This window comes from Fusarium pseudograminearum, chromosome 4 (genome assembly GCF_000303195.2).
Source record: "Fusarium pseudograminearum CS3096 chromosome 4, whole genome shotgun sequence".
Classification (NCBI taxonomy): Eukaryota; Fungi; Ascomycota; class Sordariomycetes; order Hypocreales; family Nectriaceae; genus Fusarium; species Fusarium pseudograminearum.
This window is the reverse complement of record NC_031954.1, coordinates 3857761-3873925: the sequence shown is the minus strand read 5'-3', so window position 1 is coordinate 3873925 and position 16165 is coordinate 3857761. Positions and strand designations below refer to the sequence as shown.

At 49.0% G+C, this 16165-nt stretch overlaps 7 protein-coding genes across 7 annotated transcripts, besides 1 other annotated feature; 2 read left to right on the top strand and 5 right to left on the bottom strand.

Moving 5' to 3' along the window:
- Window positions 1-25: 25 nt before the first annotated feature.
- On the bottom strand, window positions 26-1477 carry FPSE_11128 (uncharacterized protein; the record flags this gene model as incomplete). Its single annotated transcript, XM_009264245.1, has 2 exons — window positions 26-1324; window positions 1400-1477. The coding sequence occupies 2 exons, from the start codon at window positions 1475-1477 to the stop codon at window positions 26-28; spliced, it is 1377 nt and encodes a 458-aa protein (XP_009262520.1).
- Window positions 1478-2053: 576 nt separating this feature from the next.
- Window positions 2054-6232, bottom strand: FPSE_11129 (uncharacterized protein; the record flags this gene model as incomplete). The annotated part of the gene is made up of 3 exons (XM_009264246.1): window positions 2054-5068; window positions 5114-5777; window positions 5823-6232. The coding sequence occupies 3 exons, from the start codon at window positions 6230-6232 to the stop codon at window positions 2054-2056; spliced, it is 4089 nt and encodes a 1362-aa protein (XP_009262521.1).
- A 771-nt stretch (window positions 6233-7003) lies between these two features.
- Window positions 7004-7026: a microsatellite.
- Window positions 7027-7414: 388 nt separating this feature from the next.
- Window positions 7415-7608, bottom strand: FPSE_11130 (uncharacterized protein; the record flags this gene model as incomplete). The annotated part of the gene is made up of 2 exons (XM_009264247.1): window positions 7415-7533; window positions 7584-7608. The coding sequence occupies 2 exons, from the start codon at window positions 7606-7608 to the stop codon at window positions 7415-7417; spliced, it is 144 nt and encodes a 47-aa protein (XP_009262522.1).
- Window positions 7609-9238: 1630 nt separating this feature from the next.
- Window positions 9239-9842, top strand: FPSE_11131 (uncharacterized protein; the record flags this gene model as incomplete). The annotated part of the gene is made up of 3 exons (XM_009264248.1): window positions 9239-9316; window positions 9377-9723; window positions 9776-9842. The coding sequence occupies 3 exons, from the start codon at window positions 9239-9241 to the stop codon at window positions 9840-9842; spliced, it is 492 nt and encodes a 163-aa protein (XP_009262523.1).
- Window positions 9843-10476: 634 nt separating this feature from the next.
- On the bottom strand, window positions 10477-12029 carry FPSE_11132 (uncharacterized protein; the record flags this gene model as incomplete). Its single annotated transcript, XM_009264249.1, has 2 exons — window positions 10477-10598; window positions 10646-12029. The coding sequence occupies 2 exons, from the start codon at window positions 12027-12029 to the stop codon at window positions 10477-10479; spliced, it is 1506 nt and encodes a 501-aa protein (XP_009262524.1).
- A 1147-nt stretch (window positions 12030-13176) lies between these two features.
- FPSE_11133 (uncharacterized protein) lies at window positions 13177-13702 on the top strand (the record flags this gene model as incomplete). The annotated part of the gene is made up of 3 exons (XM_009264250.1): window positions 13177-13297; window positions 13359-13412; window positions 13461-13702. 3 exons carry the CDS (start codon window positions 13177-13179, stop codon window positions 13700-13702), a joined length of 417 nt encoding a protein of 138 aa, XP_009262525.1.
- Window positions 13703-13782: 80 nt separating this feature from the next.
- On the bottom strand, window positions 13783-15294 carry FPSE_11134 (uncharacterized protein; the record flags this gene model as incomplete). The annotated part of the gene is made up of 1 exon (XM_009264251.1): window positions 13783-15294. The coding sequence occupies one exon, from the start codon at window positions 15292-15294 to the stop codon at window positions 13783-13785; it is 1512 nt and encodes a 503-aa protein (XP_009262526.1).
- Window positions 15295-16165: the final 871 nt, after the last annotated feature.

Here is a 16165-nt window from a genome sequence, read left to right as displayed (position 1 = left end):
AACATCGTTAACTTTTAATCGATAATCATCCCACCTTGGTAATAGCTTCTTCAATAGCACTTCCAATCTCCGATCTCGGTATTCCAGGTCCTCTCATTAAACAGCAAGATCGTGTAGCTAGCGACAAGACGAGAGCAGGCACGCTCAGGCGCACTGTGACAGGGCTATTCTTGGGCTGCGTCGGGAATGAGAAGCAATTGACAAAGCTCCAGCTCTCGGGTTGCTTTGGAATAGCATTTCCCACGTCGGGCATGGGTGAGTTATTTAGGTTGAGTTCTAGCGTTTCGCTATCAATCATCCGGGCACCCAGGGCGAGGAGCTGCTTCTCAACGCCGACAATACTGAAAAAACGGGTGAAATGATCGATGCGTGATCCAGCCGGTCGCGTAGGCCATGGCCATTCAATATCCTCCATCGTCGTTGGGTTGAGCTCACCACGAGCATAAACATGATGTCCGTATCGCCCATAAGGTAAATCAATAACGCGATACATTTCGTGCTTCCCAGGACCAATAAGCCAGCGTAAACGAGTCAGCATTTCCTCCTTGGCACGGCCTTTGAGCGTGTTGCAGAACAGACGAGCTTGCATCGGGGTCATGGCGTGTTCAGGTGGCGAGTTTACAAGGAGTTGACATGCTATTGTTAGAGCCGTGTTGGCGACGCGGAATGAAAAGGGCGAGTTGTACTGTGGTCCTGTCGGGACGACTTCGCTGGGCGCAGTGGGCGTTGTACCGAGCCAGCCGTTGCCAAAGATTTGGGGCGCAAGGTTGAAAGACGGGATTGAGACGGGTTTGCCGAGAGACGGTTGCTGGAAGTTGTGGAGCGTTGTGAACTGCGGCGTTGGCGGTGATATAGACGTTGCTGACGTCGTTGAGTTTGACGTCGACAGGGCGCTCGTCAGTGCTGAAGTCTGTGGTGGCTGAACAGGGTGGACTCGTCTCAACGTTACAGCCAAGGAAGAACCGGAATCCGATGTCGTCTCACTGCGCTCACTGTCGGGACTCTGCGATTTGTCCGTGGGCCTGTTGTCCTCGGTCGGAGAACTCGATCTCGGCAGAACGACAAGGTCCTCCTCTGGGCCAACGACCTCATGAGCTAGCTCCAGAATCCTCTCCATGCTACGCCGTAAGCTACCGACGAGACTAGGCTGGCCGTTCACGATGGCTTCAGTAGTGAGCATCTCGTCAACAAAAGACATGAAGACGGAGCTCATCTCCTCAACGACCTGCTCCAGACGACGGACGCGCTGGGCCTGTGCAGCTTCGGCGGCTTGGCGACGGCGGCGAAAGATGTTTTGGGCTTCGCGGTTGCGTTCGCGACGGGCCTTTTGAAGTGGCGGATTTTGTAAGTATGGGTGAGATTGAGAGGATAGGAGAGAATGAGTGAGGAGTTAGTTTACCTTGAGAGCTGCATCGTCGTTTTCCTGGGTGTTTGAAGATAAGCGACCTCTTCGCTTGGTGGGCGATTGGGCTGTCATTGAGTAGCGAGTGGGTTTCGTATAAGTGAGGCCTATGTATGAGTGAATGAAACGAGATGAGAGATGAGAGATGGCGAGAGAGAGGCAAGGCTGATCTTATCAGTCAGCTATATATGTGTTAGTAATCCACAAATCTCATAAGAAATAAAAATGATTATAAAGAAATAAAAAATGGAAATAAAAGGGATTAAAAATGTGAAATAGTCTGACAGGTGAAACGGTAGTTTATCGCGGCATTCAAAGGTGGCGATGGATGAGATTTAAACGAATGGATAAACGTTGGACTCGAATCTTCGGGTTTGTTTTAGATTCATTCTTCCTTTCCTCTTCCCGTTTCTGACCCCGTGACCCCTGCCGAGGTCGGTCACCGACTTAGTAATCCTCAGGGGGGGCCTCGGTCCAATAAGGCTGCAGCAAGGGATCGTGAAGTTTAAAACGATATCGATATCGATACGTGGGGGAGAAGATCCACCATCAGAGCAACAACAACTCGTGCTCAGGTATATGCGTGCAATAGCCGTTAATTATCCAATTAATTCCTAATTAATCCGAGACTTCGTCAAGTCCAGACTTTGACTAATTGTACTCCTTCCCTTCCCATCCCCCCTCTCCAATCACCTGCGCAAATGCACCCCTGGCCTGCACCAACTCATGATATGTTCCCTCCTCAACCTTGATACCATCCTCCAGCACAACAATGCGATCCGCAATCGCCATCATTTCCTTGCTGTGCGTTACCACAACGATCGCCATCTCCCTCTTTGACTTGCCCGCGATTCGCCGCATTGTGTGCCTGATCATCTCTGCGCTTTCCGCATCCAGTGCGCTTGTTGGCTCGTCAAGCACAAGAAGTCTTGGCTTGCGGACTAGTGCGCGTGCGATACTGAGACGCTGTGCTTGGCCGCCTGAGAGAGCTTGGCCTCCGTCGCCAACGTGGGTGTTGTAGCCATCTGGGAGAGATGAGATGTACTCGTGAAGGCCAGCTGCCTTTGCAGCAGCAATGACGTTGGGGAAGTGACGCTGTGGTGATAGTTCATTGAGGCCATATGTGATATTCTCTGCGATGGTGGCTGGGAATAGGAATGGTGTTTGTGGGACGTATGCCATCATCGACCGAAGATGCTCAATGTCGATGTCGGAGTGAGAAATACCAGCAAATGTCAGTGGCGATTCCGTGCTGAGTATGGAGGCTCGCGAAGGGGTATAAAGACCCAGCATCAGCGAGATGACTGTGGACTTGCCGCAGCCAGAGCTACCGACAATAGCTAGACAGTCGCCAGCATTGACCTCAAACGACACGCCTCTGAGGACAGGTCGCGAATTTGGCTTGTAGGAGAAGCCAAGATCGTCTAGTCGTACTGGAAGCGGTGATTTCGGCTTCTGTTGTCCGCCAGCCTCGCTTGGTGGTGTCAGCGGCATGTTGGCATACTTCAACATCTGTGCGGCAGTGGACTGGGCCATGGTGACTTGAGGTATCGTACTAAGAATACTCGTCGCTGTGCCCATGCTAAACAGAAGAAGGTTGACCACTGCTACGACAGAGGTTGGTGTAATCGCCTTCTCCGAGGCCAAAAGCACAGTTCCGTAATAGAACACCAGCGCTGTAAGGGGGTAGTTCACTGACTGGTAAAGACCAAAGAATGCGCTTGTACGTCCGGCTCTCTTCTTGCCCAGGCCCAGGGTATGTGCTACTGCTCTGAGGTACTTTTCACTCATGTAGTTCTCTAACGTGAGAGCTCGAACGACTCGGATGTTGAGAAATATCTCGGTCAGAGCAGCGCTGGCTTCCTCAGCTCCTTCATTGCAACGCGCCTCCCACTTACCGCTGATAATGGTATAGCCTTTAACTGCGCCCATAACGACAGGTAGCGGTGCGAGGGTGACGAGGGTTAGCTTCCAGGATATGACGAGTGCCCACACAATAGCGGCAACGATCATGACGGTGACTGTGATGAGGATGGGTACAAATCGACCCACAATGTTACGCATCTCTTCAGCGTTTCGGTCAAGACATTCGTTGATTCGGCCAGGAGAGTTGCGCGATCGGTCGAACCAAGATCTTGGCTGTCGAAGGATTCGTTTCAGGGCTTCCACACGGATGGTATTGATCCATGCTTGGCCAACCATTTCAAGCAGATAGCGACCACCGCCGGTACAAACTCCGTCGACAACAGCGATAACACTGAGAAAGATGGCCCATTTCTTGCCTTCTGCTAGCTTGTCGCCTTGAGACCACATTGCGCCGAGGAGCTGCGCAAAGCAGTATGCAAATGCAGGGATAGAGCCAGCGCCAATCAAGCAGGTAATCACTCCAAGTATAAGGAGAAACCGATGGCCCCGGCCGATAGCTGGCCAAACAGTCTTCAAGATTGCAACAAGAGACATGGGTGGAGGGAGTTCCCTAGTCTCGTCATCCTTATCCTCTACCTTGTCGGTCAATCTTGCTTGTCGAAGTCTTGTGATGCTCTTTGGACGTTCTGATCCACCAAAGAGGTACTCTGGCTCATCGAGTGGCCTTAGAGTACACGATGTCTCAAAGCCGTCCAGGCTACTTCGGCTTCTGAGAGCGCTATTATACTTTTCGTCATAAAAGTCACCCATAGGCCAGTGGCTGGCGGCCGTTGCTGGGCGCTCTTGTTCATAAAATGTTTCCATATCCCATGCCCGAGCTGTTCTTATACGAAAAGCTGCTGCTGCGTTGGTGCCAAGAGTCATGTGTTGTGACGCTCTTGCAGGGGCCGGGCTGAAGGACTCCAACTCTCCGACGAGCATTCGCGAAAGTCGAGATGCTCTCACTGGTGGTCGTGGGAATAATGGAGAAAGGGGCGAGGTGGGGGAGATTGGGGAGTCGATGGTGATTTCGATATCTGGAGTATCCTGTGCTGTGGATGCAAGAGTGGCAAATGTTTTACCACCTTGCTTGGCAAGATCCTTCCTGAAACCTTCTTGCACAAGAGCTGCGTTGTCCATCACATAGACGAAGTCGTTATCGTCGATCTGAGCAACATCGTGGGTAATGATGATGGTTGTCTTGCCTCGTCGCCATGCACGAATTGCATCCATGATGAGAGTCCTACTGACCTGATCGAGGCCGCTTGTGATCTCATCAAGGATGAGGACAGGAGGATCTCGGAGTCTGGCTCTAGCAAGTGCCAGTCTCTGCTTCTGGCCACCACTCAAGTTGTATCCGTCAGCACCAACATTGGTTTCAAGTCCCTCGGGAAGTGTGGCGAGTGTTGACTGGAGCAGCGCTGCATCACAGGCACCCATCACCTCAGATCGTGTTGCTCTGTCAGGGCATTGGTGGCCGAATGCTACGTTCTTATAGAACGATTCGTTGAACAAAACACTTGACTGCTGGATCAAGGTAATGTTTTCACGGACCCATTGTCTGTCGAGTATCTGCAAAGGTCGGCCGTCGACATGGACCTGTCCTCTCAGGGGCTCGTAGAAACCGACGATGAGGTTACCGAGTGTGCTCTTTCCGGAACCGCTTCGCCCGACAATAAAGGTTATTTCGCCAGATGGAAAGAAGAAGTTCGATTCTTTGAGGACTTTGACCGTGGGATTCAAAGGGTATGCAAAGCTCACCTGTTGGAGTCAGTACTTGTCGTTTTTAGTGAAAAGAGAACTCACATTCTTCAGCTCGATGTCGCCACTGCAGAATCTGGGTCGTAAGGCGCCAGCCATGGGCTTGACAGTGCCACCATTTCTCATGTTACGGGTAATACTAGAGAGAAATCCACCAGCCGACATTCCCTTAGCGAGTACCAACCACTGCGGCATCAGAGCTTCAATGCCTTGAAAGGCTGCAAGTGTAGAATAGAAAGTCGTCAGGACACTTCCGGCAGCAAGACCATCGTTGTTGACGAGTACCACACCGTACCAGAATCCCAGGACAAACATGGCTACAACCCAGAAAGCGACATAGCCCATCTGGAGGGCATTGCACTGGGCTTGGACAAGGTACTGCTTTGCCGCGGCTTTGATGGATGGGTAGTACTGCCAGACTTCCTGGTCATATCCGTTGAAGACCTTGACGAGATCGATTGCTGTGATAGATGCGACGGCGAACTTTGAGGCCACAGCCAGTTCCCGTTTCTGGGTTTGGATAGCGGGCTCCAAACGCTTGGTCGCAAACGAGAGGACAATGGCTGAGATTGGGAGAGTGGCGAGAAGGACGAGGGTGAGTTTCCAGGAGTAATAAAGCGCGATGCCTAGAGAAGCGAAGGAAGTGATGATGTCGCCAACGAGAAGACCGAGGACTTGGGAAGATGCAAGCTGCAGTTCACGAGTTTGTCTTTGGAAAGTTAGTAAGGTATTTAGAGTGGAATGGGACACTTACGTCTGTATTCTGATAAGAAGACTTGATATGCCTTCGGATTGGGCATCGAACCAGGCCATGTCTTTGGAGAGAAGACTCGTAAAGATTTCCCGCCTGACACTGCAAGCCTGCAACTCTCCAAATATGACCCAGAGCGCTAGAAAGGCTGTACTTGCGAGCCAATTCCCAATCCCCATTCCGAGAAGGACAAAAGCCCAGTCTGAAACTAGGGTGAGGGCTTCATCCCCGTCATATGTGCCATTGCCAAAACCAGCGATGATATCGAAGATCTTTCCAAGGATGACAGCGAGGACGGTTTTGAAAGCTGCCGAGAATGCTGCAGCTATTAGAGCAGAAATGAGCGCTCCGGTGTGTGACTTTTTAGTAAAAGCGAAGAGTTGTTTCCACGATGATTTGGCGTCTTGTTCCATTGCGAATGAAGTTGAAGATTAAAGATTAACGAAAGTGGTGATTTCAATCTGGATTGAGAAGGAAGGAAAACAAAAAAGGACGAAGCGATCGAGGATATTGAGGAGAATACATGGTGGGCGATGGCGACAAGGTCAAAAATGAGGCACAGCGTTTGTGGTACAAAGAACAATATGAAAGGGCGAGTGGTGGTGATGGTGCACAGACGAGGCTGACGGCAAGGGCCTTAGTATTGTTCTCGTTGATATTGTTCAATGACTAACTGCAAACCCCGCACGCAATGTATTGGCAAATCTGCAAGATAGATTGATTGCATTTGGCGGGCCCTTTTTTGATAGCCTTTTCCATTCGGGTTTCTAAAGGCGACCGAGATGCCGACGGTGTTGCCACTGCCAAATGGCGCTCAACTTGACGACATGATATCTTTTTGACTGGCGCATTAGACGAGATGATTGTTAGGAACTGTTGGCTCATCTGATGTGTACTACTTCATCTGAAATAATCATCCCTTTCCTCTTCTATTCTGATAAGTCATCTGCCCAGTCTCATCAGCCTCTTTGGGGCTGTCGCTGGGCTGGCTTTGTCCCAGAATTTGAACAGTGGGCATATAAGTCATCATTTTCAACGCCAGGGCCTGGATAACGGCTTGAGCGATCTCTTCTTAGTGCCTCTGGTTCCGGACTCTTGTCATGGTGTCGTCTCTTTTTCCCCCTGCCCAATCTCGGGGCACACAACCCATTTGATGTGTCATTTGGGGCAAGGCATGTGGCTGCTGGTGATGGTGATGGTGGTGGTGGCTCTGATGTTTGGCCCATATGGAACTTGCCACTAGTTTGGTAGATAGATTGTGCAGTGACTTGTGGAACTGTCACTCGATTCCTGGCTTGCGAGTTGTATACATGCATCAAATCTATCTGCTTGCTGTTCCAAGGTCGGATTCTTTGCATGCACTTATAACAACAATGTTGAATCAATGCCCTCTACCAAATCATCTTAGCTTAATTTTCTTCTTCTTTGCTATAATACGTAGAGGTAATATACCGATTGTATCAGGATACATTCCATCTGCACCATCGTACAGGCCAGAACATATTTAGTTTCTATCAACAAGACCATGATTACTCATATTCAAAAGACTGCCCCCAGTAAAGCACCCTTTGTGGAAGTTGTCATCGAGCCCTCCCTTAATATATGCTCAGAATCCTTAATCTCTTGTAGCTGCTACCATTTGGGCTTCCCTCGTAGTACATGGGCCTGGACACAGGATCCAAGATTCGCAACCTCAGCTGTACTTCGTCCATTGCTAGGTACCATATTAGCAGAGTATACAATCGAAGCTCTTAACAAACGTACCTGACAATGGAGTCTGTCTAGACATGCAGGGCAAGACACATTCCGAAGCACATGTTGTATGGCCTGGGAACTAACGACATCAGGCCGGAAGACCCTCCTTTTCATGCTGGGAAAACTGCCCCAGGAATGACTGGATATCATCTGGCTCCATCACATTGACGACGCTCATGGAGAATACCAAGGAACAAAGAGCCAGAAGCCGTATTAGCGGGCAGTTATTTATAGGGACCATTTGGTCGACGGCGCTGGGGTCTCTGTGAGGAGGATTCGAACGATCAGCTGTCCTCGCGGCCGGGCCGTGTGGCTGTGGTAGCTTCTTTCATATATTTCTGGCATGGGCTCTTGTCGAGGAAGAAACCTGGAATGCAACGGGCTCTCCAAACACGACAGTCAAACCAGACGATTCGCTATCATAATAGATGTGTGTGATAGAAGTGAGTTCGCTGAGCAATTATGGGACGCTAGATCCTGTTTTGGACCTCGTTTGGAAGAGGAGGCATAACTTGGGCGTTACCATAGTCATTCCTTTGGTGTGTGTACTTATAGAGAAAGGCAGTGCTAGCGAGTTCACAAAGAGTGGCTTGATGTTTTATATAAAGGAATGAGAATGAGAATGATGAAGAAGTGAAAATGCATCTCCTGTGGGAAAGTGTAGCCATTTATACATGTCTAGCAGCAGTTGGACTCTTGCAAACATATGCGAAGAAAGTTGACCATATCTCTTGTGATATCAGGCATCACTCGTCCCAATCTGCTTGCGCAATCGATTGTTAAGCAAAGCGTTGCCACAAAGAGATGTGTGACATAAAGTACCTATACCAAGAAATCACAGAGAAAGCTTCCTTTTGACTTTATCCCTGTCAAGTTTGTGCTCCAGTCTTTTGCTCTAGCCCTGGTGGTTTGGACTATCATGCGACGAGAGCCACCTCACTTACAAACAACCAAGACAAGCAAATCAGTCACAAGCCTCGGAACTCTAGACGTGACTCGCAATCAACAAGCTACATATTTGTCAATACCAGATTCCCTGTCAACGACAACCACCAATAGCGATAATCCGGTATGGTGTAGTGGCTAACATTTCGCGCTCTCATAACCTGAGAGATCAGTACCGCGGAGCCCAGGGTTCGATTCCCTGTACCGGAGTTGGCAAATATTATCTTTTGCCAGTTGTGGTGATATCTTTTTGCTGTTTGTATTGGAGGAAATGATGTATGTTTGCCACAACGCAATGAGACGTATGTACCTACCAGCGTTTTTGCACTGTGCAATCTGTAGAGACTGCATCTATGACATTCCAGCAAGCACTAGAAGCATCGTTGATACAACCAGGTGACAATTGTGTAATCTTTTCAAAATGAAACATACCTAGAGAATATCAATAACGTCTAGCTAGCCAATATGATGTGATTATTCTCAATATATAAAGCCAGCTTCTATCCATCTATCAACCAAATCCATCCATCAAGATCTACAATCACAGTGTTAATAAGCGCAAACACTATACGCTGATATCATTTGTGGCTTCTGTGCCCCTCCATCATCATTGCCCCACGTTCAAGGTTTTTGCCCAACGACAACCTCAAACACAGCTTGAATAACCAAACACCACCAAAATCCCCTCTACCACGATCGTAAACAATCAACCAGTCACCATGGATCCCCTCGATAACATGGCCGGTGCCCCCGTGCCCAAGAACTTTGACGCCGAGAATGCCCAGAACAACGAAGACGTGCGTCAAACCTCAACCCCGCCGTCACAATCCGAATCAGTCTAATTAACAAACCCGCAGATCGAGAAGCAATTCGCCGTCAAGGTCGTCCAGCACATGCAGACCTACTGGTCCATCCTCGAGCGCGTCAAGGGCTCCAGCCTCCGCCTCACCAAGATCGACGACGAGATCATGGAGCACCTCAAGGAGGCCTTCCCCGACTTCGACCCCGCCGCCAAGGTCGACGAGGACGCCATGAAGAGCAAGGACGGCAAGAACAGGTGGCGCGATTTCATGATGAAGTACGAGAAGAAGGTCGACGACTACAACTTTGGTACTATGGTTCGCGACAGCCCCAAGGTCGAGTACGAGGAGAACACCACCATCTTTGTTCCCCGCATGCAATTTTACGCTTTCGAGATTGCACGGTAAGTGACTGAGTTTATTTTTGAGGCACATGAAGCTGACTTGGGATTGTAGAAACCGTGCGGGTCTCAACGACTGGATTTACGAGCAAGCTCAGGCTGAAAAGGCCAAGTCCAAGTAAACGGAAACTCCGATACAAAAACAAAAAAATGAACAAAAGCGAATCTACCATATCGAGCCATGCGTCCACAGCGTCGAGCCTCGAGCCCACACGAGTCCCGTTGCGCAAAATAAGGTTGCTAGTTGAGCGTCTTGGCAGCGGATATTGGATGCAACATCAATGACTTCATGAGATGAATGTGTTTTTTCGGACAGATGGAATTTGGGAACTATTCTCACATGGGTTTTATATACTGAATCATTCCGTGATACCCCTAGAAATAAATGGCATCAACATCTGGCCGCATTATAATGTTCTTTTTGCCCGTCTGTCGGCTACCCTAAACCGAGGGTATTGATTGCATTTGAAAGTTATCAGCAGAATGAGATGTCGTTATGTATGGCGAAAAATACGCCTTCTTACAGAAAGACTAAGGACAGTACATTCATATTGGTGCATTTTTGCCTGACTTCGTAATCTCATATGGAAAATACAAATATATGTAATATCTGGTGCCAGATTCCTGGCACCACACGACAGACACAAGTCGAAAGAATGACAACCTCCTCAAATAATACTATAGTAGAAATGAACACCCTAACGATGAGCGATGTTGATACGCAATACAATCATATGCTTTTATCCACTTATTCCCTCACACCTTAAGGAACTCATCGATATTAACCCTCTGGAAATAGCTCACATGGCCAAATTCAACCCAGTGCTGAGCTATGCGATCATGACTAACAAGGATAAGGTGGCTTTTAACAAACCTGTCTGTCGGGTTGTTAGTAGCTGCCTTGCAAACCCCCGCTTACACTTACCTGATATAAATCCTGTATCTGCAATATGACCTTGGCTATGAACCGTCTTCATGCCTTGGAAGCGAGGGTCTGCCGGAGGCCCAGTAACAAGGTCGTTCAAATCTTTGGCCAGAAAAGTGATCTCTCCTCGCGGAACATTGGGGTCACCCGTTAGCTTAATAGCCTCAAGCCGTCCCTGATACGTGCGCCCTTCATCCCGTCTCGTTACCCAAGCCCCTTCGGTTTCCGTCTCTCCGCGTATGAGCCCGAGTTCCTCGTCCGTTGCCGGCATCTCGTCGTCGGGCTGGTGAACAAGCAGGAATTCGCACCCGTGGGTACTGTAATCACCAACCCAGATGCCTCTCCAAGGCTTCAACGGCGTTGGCGTGTATAACTTTGGATCGAGGGTTGAGTAGGTGATGAGTTCCTCGCCGACGTGGACGCCAGGAAGACCACCGGCCGCTGCGGGACGAGACAATCTTAGCATGTTAAATATCCCAGTCATACCGGCAGCCATACCAATACGAGCTAAACCGCCCGCCATTTCCATCCACTGACGAACTCGGAAGAACCTCTCCGAAACATCCCTGCGTCGTCGGGGCCGAGTCGCTGGCGTGTTGACAAAGATTCCCTCCTCTGTGATCTGCGTGCTGCCGCCCGAGACATGATGGTCTGAAGGTACAGAAGGTGGTGGCCATATGTTTCCGTACGGGAATGAGCTTTTGAGGTTGTCTTGGGCCTCTTCTTGGTCGAGCTCACATGTAAGCATAAAGTTGCTGAACAGAGCATCGATTCGGTCATCAAGCGTGACAGGCATCTCGTCGGCAAATCGATTAGCACCAGGTCGCGTTGTGAAATCAACGGGGGCTTCTTCTCCAACCCGGAACTGCAGAATAGGCTTGTCGAGATGGAGTTTCACTTTTGGATCAAACTCTTGGATCAAGACATCGCCTTGGCCAAGCCAGCTCTGATGCAGCGGTCGACCTCTGCTTGCAAGAAGCTGGTAGCCCTCTATGCAGCCTCGACGTGGGTCGTAACGGACAAGCATGAGTCTGCCGGTAAGATCTCGATCGCAAAACCAGATCTTCTGCCGGGGAAGAAACCAGAGTCGATCATGCGAGGCGTAGAGGTCATGATAGCTGCTGCAAGGATGAGGACTGGTGAGAGTCATGCCGGGAACATTCTCTTGGACAAGAGGCTGCCAGAGGATGTCAGAGAGGGCATGCTTGCGCAGATCTCGGCAGGTAGCAGATATAGCAGACAGATCGTAGGGTGAGAGATGAGAAAGAATGTTATCGATGAGCTCAGGAGGGAGGTCTAGAAGTAATGAGGTATCTGATGGTATCTCTGATGACGACAATGGCCGCGATAGCGGTGACTCTGATGCTTGACTCGAGATGGACATTGTTTCTGAGAGAAGGAGAAAAGGTTGAGTGAGATGCTGTATGATCAAGACGAGGACAGTTAAATGCTCATAGACTGACTGAGTAGCTTGATTAGTTTATATCACTTGGTTTGGGCAGGGGTGGCGAGCTAGATGTTGATCCAGACGGTCTGGCCCGACTTGGGGAGCTGCGAAGGGAGCTTCAATTTAGTTAGCCATGACCCCAAATGATGCAACTAAGCGGAGTTCAGCCGGACCCTTGGAAAGGGCGTGTAGACAGGAATGGACTGGCTTGCGATGGCGCTTGCAATTAAGGCTGTCTAAATTGTGTAGCAGATCAGTTGATTAAGACGTTGGAGATGTCAATCATATCATATTATATATATTTCTGTCACATTTTGGAGGATCCATTAACGATAACTGCCGGGGGAGAAGTGGAGAGGATCGTCGTCACCATCATTTAAGTGCTGGCTGATCTATTACCGGATGATATATAACATGTGTCAATATATATCTAAATATTTAGTTAAATTGAAGAACTGTCCAGATCTCAAGCCCCTGCACATCGGTCGTACGCACTTGTTCAACCCCAGTCTCTATCGGCCTTGCATTATCAATCAGATCAATCATCCTTTATCAGCCGTGATCCATTTAGGCCTTTTAAGGGTCTCGTAGCGAAGCTGTGCCGCCGCTAGGACTAACAGCGGGTGGTTGGGGGTGAATCTAGGCCCCGGTCCAGCTCTAGCTAAGTCCAGGTCCAGGTCCAGGTTCAGGTCGCATCTGCAGCCGAGTTTCTAGGTTTGAGGCCTGATACCGTTCTGCTTTGCTTTGCTCATCAATCTCAACGCCAAATTGCTAGGTCATACGCTTCTCATCGTCACCGAAACCGCACATTTGTACTACTGTGGCTGCTAACCTCTCTCTGCTTTGTTGGCTGACTCTACACCACCCGTTTATTAGTGCAGCGACGTCATCTAACCATTGGGAATACCTTCACCTTTCGCCTCTCACGTCACTCACCGACACCTGCTTTATTATACTTGAACTTCTTTCTTGGCTATTCATTCCTAGCCATCCTTAACACTTTACCATATTTTATTATTATCAACTTCAATTTGCAATGATGAGCGCCTTGATACCCATTCTCTCGGAGATTCTTCCGATGATAATGCCTGCAACTGCCAACATCACCAAAGCCGAGCAGCTCGAACCGACTCATCCAACTGTTGAAGGACCCGTCATCGAACGTCCCGCCGTCGTGGGAAAGTGCGACAATATGTGTGTTTCTGGTGAGTAGATTGTCTCAGATACAATCTCCCGGCTCTGCGTTGCGTTACTGACACAATCAAGTCATCACCACCCGACCACACAGTAGATCTTCGATTAGACACAACAGCGAGCAAGGTCGGCCAAAGACTTTTTTATCGTAGCAAGCATCTAATTCATGTCTAGATACCATAATCTACGCCGTCTCTGGTAACGGCACTCTAGTCGTCAGCGAGGCCGTCAATTCAGAACTCAAACATCACGAGCTGGCTCCTGGAGACTTTGCCTTTGTACCTGCATGGATTGAACATCAGATCAAAAATGAATCCGATGAAGACTTCCAGTTACTCATGATTCAAAACGGACCGTCTCCGATTCGGGCAGACTTGTCTGAATGGGGTGGCAATGTCATTAAAACAAAGAATTAGCGAACGGACAAGGTGTTTTCTTTTGTTGCTGTCTATCTCGACTTTGTTCTATTCTTGGATTATTCCGCAGATGCTACCCACTAACTTTCGCATCTTGATTTAATCATCTGAATCACCGAATCTCTACTTGTCCGATCGTCAAACACTTGCGCATGGTCCAACTTCGGAAACATGACCACCTCCACGCCGTTGTGCGATTCCGCTACTAGACTCCGTGTTCGCATTTCCAGATCAACCCCTAGATACTCTGCAACAGCAGCAGTGTCGACTATGAGGTCGCGACCAGCCAGCGTCACTGCGGCATGCCTTGTATGGCGACCGTCATCCTGAGTCCCCAACAGATCCTCCTTCCAAAGAATATTCTCGCGCCAGAAGAAATACCTGCCTAGACAAAGCGCAACTCCTGGATCAGTGCTCGCGTAATACCACAGCTGCCATTCATTAGCTCGCTTGGGCTTCCGACGAGTAAAGTTGTACGCCACGTCGGGAAGATGAAGCATGATAGTAACAGGATCGATGAGGACAACTGATGGTACGCGATGCTTGAGTCTGGAGTCGTGGAGGATATGTGTTGTCAGGACAGAGCCGTAAGAGTGCGATACCAACGAAAATTTGTCCCAATGATGGTGTTCCAGGATGGCTGTCATTTGAGACAAGAACTCTCTCTTATCAGGAATGGCTGGGGTGAGGCGGAATGAGATAGGTAGAGTTTCGACCGCGATTACACCGACGCTCCTCTTCTTATCGCCTGTGTTATAAATCCCAGCCAGGAAACCGATGTATGTCGACAATCCAACTCCGATGCCGTGGAAGAACACTACGGGAAGTTTGTCTTGGGCTGTATGCGGGCGGTGCCAGTAACTTATTTGTGAAGAGGGGGATTGCTGGCCTGGAAGCAGCTCTTGTGGACGCGGCGGGAAAACACGAAGCGCAGAGGAGCGAGGTCGTCGATAAAACTCAAATCCGTGCCAGCGGAAAGCAAAGTGGGTGAACTGGTCGATGAAGAAGATGATAATGTACCAGAGAAGACTGCGATATGTTGTCGTGATGCCATCAAGGGTCAAACGAAGGCTCTTGGCATTTCCCCTTCCATTTTCGAATGGTCGTCCAAGGCGGTTCTCTAGAAGCACCAGATAGTGTTCAACCTCTTCCTCCACCATCTCCTCGTCTTCTGCCAACAGACCTTTCCCATCAGGCTTTTCAAAGAAAGCCCACAAGAGAAACTCTCTCACGTTGTCCCGCCGAATCTCATTCGGATCCGCATCCAGGAACCACCACTTCAAGTAAATCTCTGGCGAAGCCACATTTCCGAAGCATCGCTCAAATAGCACCTTTCGATCTTGTCGCGAAAGTTCTGGTGGGTAGACTGCATCCCGCTTGAGCCGACCAAGAAACGGTCTGTATATGAACAGGTAGAAGATACACTCTACCAGCAGCGCTGCTAGGAGAACACAGACAGTTGGAAACACCACAGAAACGGGCTGTACGAGAGGCAAGATAAAGATAAGAAATATGTAAAGCAATGGCGTGTAGCGAAAGAGTGCGATGGACAGGCGGATAAAGGCCCATTCACCGAAAGATGTACCGAGCATTCGGTGATATGGCGCCCGTGAATCGGACTTGACGTTTTAATTCTTTGCAGGATGAAAAAGATAAAGATGAGATTAAATGAGTTTTTTTTTGTTGGCCTAGAAAATCTTCGGTGACGTGTTTGTTGAACGGATCCTGCTGTCGTTTCGTTGGGGCGTACCACTTTCTATCACCATCAGCTGGCCCCCGGATGATAGGCATTGATCGACTAGAATTACAAGGGTCTCAGGTACTGAAGGATTGTGGCTTGTGGCTGATCGATCATAGCCACATCTGCATACCTAATCTAAGAGACACAACGAAAGCAGTACTACAGGTCGGGTTTTTGTATCAGTCTGCTTCTCCACGTTACATGCTACCATCAGTGTATGACAAGTCTCGGAGAGTCTTCGTTGCGCGATATCCCATTTGTAAACAAGCCATCACAATGTGCAACACAACTAAAATTGGGAAGACAGCAAACCGTCAAGGAGAACCAGGGATCTGATCCGAGCCAAAGATGCGGCTCAGGGATTCCAGATGTCCTCAAGTTCATGTACTCATGTAGTACAGGAACCAGTTTGAGCAGCATTGCGGAACTTCAAATAGCGAAAAACAAGTCGTGGAAGGAAGTAACTTACATATGCATATATACGTGTCGCATACAATGCGGCCGTATTCACCTAATCTGGAACCTCGATCTGATAATATGGCCAAGGAGATGTGGCTTGGTAGCCAAGATGTGTAAAACGACTGCCACACTCCGTATTCGTAAAAGTTAGATGCCTTGAAAACGCTTATACTGGCCGCTGTCCCTTTTTCACAATGTACACTAAGGGGGGGCATCTAAGTATCTCTACCTTATTCTATAGGCGATTGTCAGCGTCAAATCAT